The 11999-nt window shown below is 35.8% G+C and overlaps 2 protein-coding genes across 3 annotated transcripts in view; both read left to right on the top strand.

Annotated features, from left to right (window-relative positions):
* Window positions 1-5195, top strand: part of grm1b (glutamate receptor, metabotropic 1b) — a 38507-nt gene extending 33312 nt beyond the window's left edge. The window contains exon 9 of one of the 2 annotated variants that reach the window (XM_051647026.1): window positions 2657-5195. In XM_051647026.1, coding sequence (XP_051502986.1) covers window positions 2657-3461 — 805 coding nt within the window. In that variant the 3' untranslated portion in view covers window positions 3462-5195. The remainder of the gene's footprint in view (window positions 1-2656) is intronic. The other variant, XM_051647027.1, reaches the window with a different exon arrangement.
* A 68-nt stretch (window positions 5196-5263) lies between these two features.
* Window positions 5264-11317, top strand: LOC127411452 (ras-related protein Rab-32-like). Its single transcript, XM_051647028.1, has 3 exons — window positions 5264-6581; window positions 8451-8728; window positions 9426-11317. The coding sequence occupies exons 1-3, from the start codon at window positions 6368-6370 to the stop codon at window positions 9564-9566; spliced, it is 633 nt and encodes a 210-aa protein (XP_051502988.1). The 5' UTR covers window positions 5264-6367; the 3' UTR covers window positions 9567-11317.
* Window positions 11318-11999: the final 682 nt, after the last annotated feature.

Raw genomic sequence — 11999 nt, 5'->3', positions numbered from 1 at the left:
AGACCAACTTAATTGCGTGTGCATCATGGGAGTGGGCGGTCACTGCAGAGCTCTTTTGCCATGGTTTGTTGGCTGTGATTTTCTGATCGGTGGATCCTTCTCTTTAGGATCATGGGTAGTGTAGTTCTTCACAAGGAGTTCCAGTATTACACACAACCAGTAGCGGTTTTAACCACCACGCAAACCATGCAATTGCGTGGGGCCCTGGACGTCGGGGGCCCAACGCCCCGTTTGGAAAGCTCAGCAAAAACCGCTTGAGGGGTGACATGTTGTTCTGGGTACACGTGCAGTTCACGAAGCCGCTGGGTTCGGGTCAGTAGGACTTTGGGTTTGGGTTTGTAATTTATGAAAAAAATATACAGGCCTTCCAAACTTGTTTCGCCCAAGCGTTCTCGCTCACAGACACGTGCGAACGGATGAGGGGCCGTTCACACTGAACGTATTTTTGCGTGCGTCTACTCTGTTTTTCCATTGTTTTTCTAAGTAAATGCGCTGGACGAACGTCCTTGACTGCTGCATCGTGTCTCGCTGTTTTTTCGCAGGACTGGAACATTTTTAGACACTGTGTCAAGTTAAAAAGAACTTCAGGTTTCAAAAACGCATGTCGAGACACCTGCGTTCTGTGTCATTCGTTGCATTGCGTCTAGATTGTTTTTAGCGCAGGTGTCACAAAAACTTTATGTTCTGAACAAGTTCAGGCTGCAAAGAGGTGACTGTTACAATGTTTAACATTATTCCAGATTATTCTGCACCATGCAAAGTTTCAGCGCTTGATAAATGTAAATTTTTCTGCTGCTCAAGTGTTCTGAGGGGCCGTCGTGCCTTGTATGTTTACTGTTACAATACTGTAACGAATGTTGCCAATGATGCATACATAAAATACAGCCTTTTGCAACATGGTGAACAATACACTGCAGCATCAGAATATAAGCTCTAGGTGAAAATAAAGTCAGTAAGACAGAAATATATTACTATCGTATACAACAAATCCTCAAAGTAATAATAATTTTACTGTATCATATTATAATGACAATCTGGACAACAATAAATAATTGTTGGGTTATATATATATATATATATATATATATATATATATATATATATATATATATATATATATATATATACTGTAATAACGGAATTCCAAAATGTTACTGGGTGAAGTAGTTTTGCACCCCTGTTCACAAAAAAAAATAAATAAAAAAAATAAAGTGTTTTGTAAAAAATATGTGTAGGTAAATATTGCTTTTTTATCACTATATTGTGGAAAAACTGGAAAACATGCATTAATTATCTTTAACAAGATTTTTATTTCATTAAACATTTTGAATGTACTTGGCTACAACGGCTGATAAGATTAATTTAACATTATGATTTAAAATAAATGTTGTCATATTTTAAGCAAAATTTTTCGAAATGGGGCCCCAGGTTGGTCGGTTGCTTGGGGCCTCAGAAATCATAAACCCGCCCCTGCACACAACTTTTTAAAAATAAAGTTGAAATAGTGCGGACTAATGGCTTTAACAGAAGCATATACCATCAATTAGCAATCTCTGTGCTCACGGTAGGTCTATTTAAAAGTTTATAAGTAAGTCATCATAAATTTATTTTTACCTCCAGAACCAGACTGTTGCGCTGTATAGAAATATTTGTGCCATTATCAGTGGGCAGGAATGCTCTGCGTTTTGATATGTAAAAGCAAAGAAGAAACATGTAGTAAATACAGAGCGAAAAACAAATCAAGATTAAAAAGAACTTGTTATTAAGGGGTGTTGTTAAACACCTCTTTTTGTGGTTTTCTTTGGGAATCAAAATTCTGCCACAAATGCTGTCGATTGAGTTTAACTTATATGAAACCTGAAATATAACTTTAATGCTTTTTCAGTGTTGAGTATCTTTTCAAAGTGGTGGAGACTTTTGGATCCCATTGTATACCGCTACCGTGATATTTGATTTTAATCATGCCGCCCACCCAATTTGTACAAGATGGCAATATCGTAAGATATCGTACAACTTGGCTTGTTCAAAAATGTATGACTTTCATTCCCATACAGCCTAACCAATCAAAAAACAGAATTTCAACTTTCATACAAAATAGGCATCAAGTTTCAACGAGCCTCCTATCCAACACTTAATTTTAAGAGTGGAAATGTCTGTGGACAAATTGTGTTACTCATTCCTTATTTATTTATGCAATCCTAATGACTGATGTATGTCAATAACTTGTGATACGCTTTTCTTCCAAACCCCATCGTTTTCTCTCTTCCCTGGTACATAAAAGTTATGGTTAGGGTTTAGGGTTTGGGTAAGGGGTTAGACTTTATGGTTAGGTTTAGATTAGGGGTTAAACTTAGGAAAAATCGCAATAATGTTGTTTGTTGGTTCATTTATTTTTCTCTATGGGAGTAAAAGTCATGCATTTTTATATGAGCCAACTTGTATGATTTCCTATGGTTTCGCTATCTCGTACTAAAAACAGGGTTGGAAATTTTAAGGATACACTTAATACCTAAAGAAAAATATTCAGAACATTTTTGCACATTTTACTCTTAAAGACATTTGCTTGAACTATCTTTTACACGAACCAGAAATGTTGTTCTTGTGTTCACCTTTCTCGGTTCCTGTGAAATAACAGTGGTCTTTATTTTGTTCATAGTTCTAATGGCAAGTCTGTGTCATGGTCTGAACCAGGTTCAAGACAGCCTCCGAAAGGAGACCACATGTGGCACAGACTGTCTGTACATGTGAAGAGGCAGGAAGCCGGCTCCAATCAGACGGCTATCATCAAACCCTTAACTAACACCTACAATAACCCAGGCATGGAGTTTTCCGATCTAAGCACCAAGACTCTGTACAATGTGGCTGAGGAGGACGAGGGCGACCCGATCAGATACAACCCCTCGGGCAGCCCTCCTCTGATGGCACTCAGGCAGTCGCCTGAAAGCAAGCCTATGACGGAGGTGGGCACAGATCTGAAATTTTACACCCCTGAACAACACTTGCCACAGAACAATGTTCTCCCCCAACATGTTTTTGCAGACCACCTCCAGGAAGGGGTGGGCAAATTCCACTCAAACATGCCTGATTTGGATGAGATTATAAGCATGCCCGAACTGAGCAATATATTGCATCCTCAGCCCATTCTGCCCATGCAACTGGGCTCTTACACGGAAGAGCCTGTCTCTCCTCTGGAAGAGATTGAAAACGAGCAGTTTGGACTTCTCCATGGCTACATGTATGACAATGCACATATTCATGATATGGATGAGTTGGTACAGATTAAAATGGCAATAGAGGACTCTATGGCACTTATGCCACCTTCCCCGTTCCGAGATTCCCTTGGCTCGGGCAGCCCAATTCCTAACTCCCCAGTTTCCGAATCCATCTTATGCACACCTCCGAGCGTGACGTACGCGTCCGTCATTCTCAGAGACTTTAAGCAAAGCTCCTCAACTCTTTGAAATATGTATAAGGACGTCATTATAGGTGATCATGTCACAAGCTCTTAGTTTATTTCTACATTGTGAAAATAACAGCAACTAGTTCATGCAACAATGCAACTTAAGTTGTCCTGCAAAGGAGAGGTTTTTATAATGTTTGCCTGTTATCAGAGTATTTAAAGAGACTTTATGGAAGTGAATGTATTTTGACCAGGGTCTAAAATTAACACACGACAAGTAGACGAGCCTGATCTCATGAAAATGATGTGGCTGTGGCGACATTTTTGCAAAATTATATTACGTGGGTCCTTGCACGTATCGCGGCATCGGAGGTAAAATGTCCACTGTATGGCGCAAAAAAGCAATTTAAATTTTCTCCCAAACAGATAAGATTAAATTTTAAATCAACAAAATCGACCACCCTAGCCTAAACCTTAAACCTAAACCTAACCGATAGTGTCAAAAAAAGCAAATGTGAGATTCAAAATGCAACTGCTGAAGCAACCACATAATTTTGTGGTGCTTCTATGCAGGAGTGTAGATGTGAGGAAAAGGGCAAAAAGTGAGTGTTAATGAACTGATAATCTGCCCATTACACGAGATTTGTGTAAAAGTGAATAAAAGTCATTGTTGTTGTTGCGCCTCTAATGTTCATTACAGCAGGAAACTGCTGCAATACGTACAATGAGCCACGTAAAATCAGTTAACAAAAATGTATTTGTAGTGACGTGATTTAATGAAATCAAGTGTTTTGATTTTAATGAGTGTGATTCAGATGTGTGCATGCATGTTTTGACCCCACTGTTTCATGGCTGATACATTTTCTTAATTCAACTGACATTGGCAGGTGTGGGTAAAGTTGAATTTTGGACCCTGATGTTGAGCCTTTAACAAAAAATGTTTTACAAGGGGGCTTATCAGTGTGATGAACTGAGTTAAAGGGGCTTCAAACATGAAAATACTCTATGATTTCTGTCGCTGTCACTTGTTTATTTTGGTAGCATTTGACAAGAAACCAACATCAGTCATTGTAATACTGTAGAATATGAGCTATTTGTGCTTGTGTCATATTGTTTTCCATTGTAGATCAAATCATCTAAAGGATTTTCTCAGAATATGTACCATTAGCAGTAAATGAAGATTTAGGACATACCAAATAGGTTTAAACTAAGTGCAGCAACTCCATCAGTTCCAATTAAATATAAAAAGAAAGTGTTTTATACAATCAATCAACATGACTTTTATAAATGACATTTTAAAACTAAACTGCAACATCTTTTTTTTAGTGTTAGGTATATGGTCAACTAATGAATGCAGAAAAAACATTTGATCAAAGGAACAATAATTTACTAATGCATCAAATGCATTAAACTAAGTGCAGATATCATAATGTAGCAAAAAATGGATAGCGTTTAAGTGCCAATGTCAGTATTATGACACCTTCATTTAAACTTTTCCATGTCTTTTTTTTTGCATTGTGTGTGCATGCGTGCGTGTGTGTGTGCGTGTGTGTGTGTGTGTGTTAAAGTACAAAAGAAACTGTATATGTTTACTTGCTTCTATATACTGTATATTTATGATTTTTTTAAATAATGAGGTATATGCAAATATTAATTTATAATATATAATTATATTACTTGTATCTCTGGGTTTAAATGGTCATAACTGAAAGCCAGAGCTTGTGATATTAATTAATGCATTTCATTAAAAAAAAAAAAAAAAAAAAAAAAATATATATATATATATATATATATATATACATACATACATACACATACATACATATATATATACATACATATATACATACATACATATATATATATATATATATATGTATGTATGTATATATATATATCACATACATACATATATATATATAGGATAGTTTTTCAAGACACCATGATTTTACTTTTGTATTTAGTAACTGTGTTATAATGTCAGTTCCAAATAATTCTACAATGCTTTGTGACTTTAAAACTACTGCCTCCAAACAGTCAATGCTTCAAAGAAGATTTAAGGAGCCATTAATGCTTAACAGAGCCACCGACAGCAATTTCACCAGAATGTAGCATTTAATCATAACGAAATAGCAGCCCTTGTATGTTTGCAACATACCTGGAAATTGTTAACTGTAGCAATTACGTCATGTTATAGTTATGACCGTTTAAGTCCTACACATGACAATTACAAAATTGTTATAAAATTATAGAGGATTGTGTTTGAGTAACATTTTAGATATTATCTTAAGGTATTATTGGTGTATAATGCTGTAAGTTTTCTTGTTGTTTCTGTTGTAGTGCAATATTCTTTTGTTTATGAGCTTGTCAGATTGTGTACTATAGACTTGAAACTATACTTTAGCTTTAATGAGAACATTTCTGCTCTTATATTAAAGACATTGCTATTGCATACTCCCTATATGGACCCTAGATGTAGGTATCTTAAGATAAACTACTTGTACAAATTTAGTTACACTATATTTGTCAAAGAGTTTCTCAACAATTTAGTGAGCATGTTTTCTTAGGTTTATAATACTGATTAAACACTGTATATTTTGTATATAACCTCTCGGGATTGTTATTGCAGGTGGTGTTAAGTTAATGATTTCCCAAAATGTGACAAGTTTCTGTATGTTTTTGCTTTCATATGACATTGTCAAAGACGGGTCTACAACATAGTTTCACTGTGTTACTCAATTATTAGATGCACATAATGATAAACATTTCAAATGGATTTCTCAGATGAACTTTGAACATTTGGCACTCCCTCTTCACATTGTAAAGTTATGGTTAGGGAAAGAAGTCAGACAGGACACTGTCTGCATTACAGAGCACATGGCTGGAAAACAAGGGATTTAATCAGCAGAATAAATCGGAAATAGGTCAGTTAGTGCAGATGCTATTTGCTACCACTGTCCAAGGAAAATGTCAGGGGACTCCAAATTAGGATCCACTGAACATTTATTTAAAGTTTTGGTAATTGGTGACAGTGATGTTGGAAAAACCAGCTTTGTGAAGCGTTATGTGAGAGATCAGTTTTTCGAGGACTTGAAAACGACAATTGGTGTGGATTTCTCTATGAAGGTCATTGAGTGGGACAGTCAAACGCTAGTGAGATTACAACTATGGGATATAGGAGGTAAGTCTGCCTACTGAAGCTGGTTGTTCATTTCTTTGTCTAAAATGGTAGACCAGCATTATACTGGTTCTCCTTGAGTTTTTAGGTTCATAACAAAATGTTACCATAAGAAAAACTTGAATTACTATAAAATAACAATTAGAAAACTGTATGTCAGAATGCTGATGTATAGATAACTGTGCTGAATAAATACTTATATAAAAAAAAACCTTTTAATCACAAAATTTGTCATGGCTTTTAGTTTCTGCCATTGTCTGTAATGAGGTACATATATGGCTAATGTTTAACAATGTAGTGACACAATTTCAGTTTCACATTCATGTTTATTGAGTATGAATCATCGGGTTCCCATTGGCAGGACAATCATAGCAGCCACTCTATATGAATCTGTTTTTAAGTAAATGTTTGAAATACACAATCTAATTTTTGAATGGTTTTAAGTTTATCTCTCTCACAGAAAACACTATAAGAAAGTATTTGATCAAACCACAGCAATGATTGTTCAATCTCCAAGATTGTTTAAAACACTAACTGATATATTCTAAATCGATAATCAAACCATAACTCTTCATTGCGTGCAATGTCTAAAAAGGTTGATTTTGAGGTCATTTGATCTAATATTGTTTCTTTGTTTTTTATGTTTCAAATTTATGTAACTTCTTAGAAAGCTATCACATTTATTTTGAGACAAAGTACTTGTCATTTTCAGTTTCATGACAGTGACAATGCTGTTTGTGCGCTGCTTCAGAAAGAGTCAGACAATAATTTACACATGAATAATGATATTGAGAACTTTTATAGTTATTACAATGAAAATTAAAATAAAAAAGTATTTTCTATGTGATAAAATTGCCCAAAAGTTGGTCAGGACATTTCCAGTTTTCTTAAAGTTGGTAGTTGGACATGTCCCTACCATCCCTACCTAAATGTACGCCTAAATCCTACGCCTGTTATTAAATCAAAAGTTTTTCAATAACTTTCTACTAAGTGAAAGGATAATATTTGGGGTAAAAAGCACCCCTGGCTCACACTGACTGATTGAATCACAACTGTGATTAATTTGTTTATAGAACGCTTGAGACAAAATTAACAGGAAATAGTCTTATTTTGAAAAAGCATTATCTTAATGTGTTACTCAAAAAAGCATCTTGCGGTCTCAAAAGTATTTGAATAAGTTGATACATTTTGCCCGACTATTGCCCCTATATCTACACAATTTCATGAAAACCCCCAAGTGTGGGGTAAGGCCCCCTTGCCACCTTTTTAAAAAAGATGGTTCCCTTTTTCTCCCAATTTGGAATGCCCAATTCCCAATGTGCTCATGGTGGAGTAGTGACTCACCTCAATCCGGGTGGCGGAGGATGGATCTCAGCTGCCTCCGTGTCTGAGACCGTCAACCTGCGCATCTTATCACGTGGCTTGTTGAGCGCGTTACCACGGAGACATAGTGCACGCTATTCTCCGCAGCATCCACGCCCAACTCACCACGCGCCCCACTGAGAGCGAACCACATTATAGCGACCACGAGGAGGTTACCCCATGTGACTCTACCCTCTCTAGCAACTGGGCCAATTTGGTTGCTTAGGAGACCTGGCTGGAGTCACTCAGCACACCCTGGGATCTGAACTAGCAAACTCCAGGCGTCTTTACCACTGAGCTACCCAGGCCCCCTAAAAAAGATTAATTTTAATCAAAACAACCTTCCCTTATTATTTATTTTCACACAAATCATGTTGCTTCATCAATATTCAATGAAAATAAATTTATTTTTCCAATCTTGATTTCTCTCTGCAACCAGAAAAAAGCACATTCTCCTTAAATAGTGCCTTAAGCCCCACTGTACCCTATATATTTTCTTCATTTATTCAGGTCAAGAGCGTGTAAGGGGAATGAACCGAGTGTACTTCAAAGGATCGAGTGGGGCAGTTGTCGTGTATGACATGACAAATGGTTCAACATTGGAAGGAGCTCTGAACTGGAAACGTGAACTCGATTGTAAAGTAATGTTGAAAAATGGCCGTCCAATCCCTGCAGTTCTGCTAGCCAATAAGTGTGATCAGATTAAATTATGCCAACGGAATGCTGCTGTTCTGGAGAAGCTCTGCCAAGAAAAGGGTTTTATTGGATGGTTTGAGACATCAGCGAAGGTGAGTGAATGTTTAGCATTTTGGCAAGTTGTGTTGGCTTGACAAAGCTTCATACTTGTGCAAATTAGTTTTTTTGTTTCTTTTGTTTTTAATCCTTAGCAACTACTTTACAATCACTAAGAACACCTTAACAACTGCTTAACAATGCCTTAGCAACCACCCAGCACACCATAGCAACCATTTAGAACACATTACTAACCATCTAGCCACTATACAGAGCACCTCAGCAGTCACATAGCGAGAACACATTAGCAACTCCTTTGGGATCGCCATTGGAACCACCCAAAAACACCTTAGCAACGACATAGCAACCACTCACAACACACCTTAAGACCTCAAACATGTTTGAAATTAGACATACAAAGTTTTTCTTGGTTAAATTTACTTTTCTAGTTACATTATAAATAGCCAAAATATGGGGTGCATAATAAGCTGAAAGACAATGTCAGGCATAAAATTAGAACAAATTGTGTATCAACTATGTTTATGTTGGTTTATTTAAATATCAATGAATAATAATAAAAAGAGTCATCAAATGATTTTTAAAAACATTTCTTTCATGAATATATATATATATATATATACAGTATATATGAATAGAAATGCAGTAATGTACCAACTACTTTTTCCACTTGGTTGCTATTAAACAGGCACTTATAGATTAAATGGGGCTTTTGCTGTTGTGTTTGAGTTTTAGGAGAACTTCAATGTGGATAAAGCTGCTAAATTCCTTGTGAAGCACATTCTTCAAGTCAACCAGGAGTCAGAAAATGAGGAAGTCCAGGAGATCCAAATAAATCTGACACAGCAATCAAATACGAACTCTACTTGCTGTTAATTTTTAAAAAGTGCTTTTAGTATGAGTTAGCTATTTAATGTTACATTTAAGTGTCACGTAATTGTGTAAATCTTTCCTCTATTCAGTTCTGTAGAGTTTTTACATTTTTGACTGAATGACAATGCTGAGTATATAATAAATACCGCTAAGGTGATTTACCTCATTTCCCTTGCTAAAAGTTCACAGGTCATTGAATACATTAACATGCAAAGATGCTAACAGTGATCCGCCATACACACTTCTGCCTTAACCATCAGCAAGAGAACAAAAATACTGTCAAGATGCCAAATTCATTAAGGTTCTTTCTACAGTAAGGGGAGTGCAGAATGCATATGTAGCTTCAACCCCCTTAAATGCATATGTGGGTCAAAAAAATGATCCAAGTGAAATCTAGATCCTTACTCTTTATAAAACTGCTTATTTTTCAAGGAAAATGAACCCTAATGATAATTATATTAATAATGTAAATTATTAAGAGAACATTTATAAAGTTATGAAGAGAACAGTTGATATATATTTTATTCAATCCTGTAGTTTCAGACACATCGAAAATGGAGTAGGAGATTTGAGTGACAGTGTGAAAAAGCCCGTATAATGGGCAATTTAGGCAATTGTTATGTTTAGTAGCAAAACATGAAATGTCTCAACTCTAACCACGCTAACACATACATTTAAATACACTGGAATAGGATTTTAAAAAATTGACATTTTTTTTATTTTATAAACTTGTTAAAATGACAACCTCTACACTCGATATTGCCAAATGACACTATATTTCTATATTACTCTGTAGCTATTTAGTGGTGAGACATACTGAATAAAGAAAAGTTGCCGTTTCCAATACACTAAGAAGTGGTCCAGGAGCTATAACTATTGAGTCCTTGCCGAAGAAGGCATCTAACTTCAGGTTGCTCCATAAGGACTGTCCCTGTTATAATGTTAAGCACTTTGGATAAAAACATCGGCTGAATGACAACTTTCTATACTTTATACTACACATGAATATGAATGTAAACATGGTATTTAACATATAATTAATTACATAACAAATGGAAACTTAAAACAATCAATAGATTACAAAAATAATATAAGTGTTAAATGCAGTGAATACCATTGGAAACACACATGGGTCAAATAGGACCCACATGTGCATTCTAGGGGTGGTGATGCAAATTCTTGAAAAAACATTAAACTAAATAAATAAAAAGTGACTTCACATGATAGAAGACACCTTAACTGAGAAATACCTGGGGCAGATCTAAAGACCACTTCTTGTAAAAATTATGTCTTAAAATCTAGGTGCTGGGTCATTTTTGACCCACATGTGTGTTCAAGAGTTGACGAAGCCTAGATCATATACATTATATATATATATACTGTATATTTATACTTTTTATAGTTTTGTTCATGGATTTACGAATCAGGGTATGTCCTGCAACTCTATCAGAAAAGAACTGCGACCAGTTGAGAGCCACTGGCTTTTATTTTTTCAAGTTTAACATTCAAGTGTTGTTTTCTTTTGAAAAATACAATAATAATAATAATACTAAAAATCTAAGTAGCTAGCCTGTGTTTGAGCAGTTTTCTCTTGGCGTCAGTGAGAAAGTGTTTATGAAAAATAAATGTAACTTACTTTTTGCCTGCCAGAATAAAAAAAACAACATAATAAACATTCCATCAGAATTTAAAGTTTCTCTGTTACAAAATTAATTTGCCAACCAGCACAAATGCATAATGCCGTCCCTGAGAGTACTGCTAGATGCTTGCATTTTTATTCCACAATTCAATGACATAGTGTCAAATTACCATTTCAGTTATCATAATTTTCAGAAATTTAGATGTAAGATTAAACCAAGAAAGTGGAAACTAATATAGGCCAATGTTCCTGCCCTATTTTACGGTATCTAATTTATTGTCCACACATATGTGACATGTACAAGTGAAATACACCTTATACAAAACATAATCCAGATCACCAGAATTATCAAACCCATCAACATGAAGCACAGCTTCCATACACAATGGTTGATCTTGCAGAAATAGGCAGCAGCTCCCAGCTTGACCCAGTTTTGGCATGCATTTGTAATGTTATAAGAACTCCAGCATTCTGATACTTCCCCCTGAGAACTATATTGAGCAAACAATTCTGAGTTAAATCTTCCACACCAGTCTAAACTAACTGCTAGGCACCAGCTGCCAGCATATTCAGGTTTCTACGTATGGAAGAGTAGTTTTGAGCACATTTTCAAATGTTTATTAGCTCATACACACCTCTGTGTTATGTAGTACAGGTCTGATGGTTTTGTGGAGAGTGTGTTGATCTGTGCAATGTGTTCCCCAAGGGATCGTGCAAGAAATGTTCCCCACTAAGTCGTAAGCACTATCCATCTGTTTGCATTTGCAGACAGGTGGACAAAATTCACTTTCTCTGGT

Source organism: Myxocyprinus asiaticus, chromosome 20 (genome assembly GCF_019703515.2).
Source record: "Myxocyprinus asiaticus isolate MX2 ecotype Aquarium Trade chromosome 20, UBuf_Myxa_2, whole genome shotgun sequence".
Classification (NCBI taxonomy): domain Eukaryota; kingdom Metazoa; phylum Chordata; class Actinopteri; order Cypriniformes; family Catostomidae; genus Myxocyprinus; species Myxocyprinus asiaticus.
The sequence above is the reverse complement of the archived record's forward strand: the minus strand, read 5'-3'. Positions and strand labels throughout refer to the sequence as shown.

Excerpts from the sequence above, each read along its gene's own strand:
- LOC127411452 (XM_051647028.1), top strand. The coding sequence starts at position 6,368 with ATGTCAGGGGACTCCAAATTAGGATCCACTGAACATTTATTTAAAGTT. Across the intron at positions 6,582-8,450 it reads ACAACTATGGGATATAGGAG|GTCAAGAGCGTGTAAGGGGA; the intron begins GTAAGTCTGCCT and ends TCATTTATTCAG. Across the intron at positions 8,729-9,425 it reads GGTTTGAGACATCAGCGAAG|GAGAACTTCAATGTGGATAA; the intron begins GTGAGTGAATGT and ends TTTGAGTTTTAG.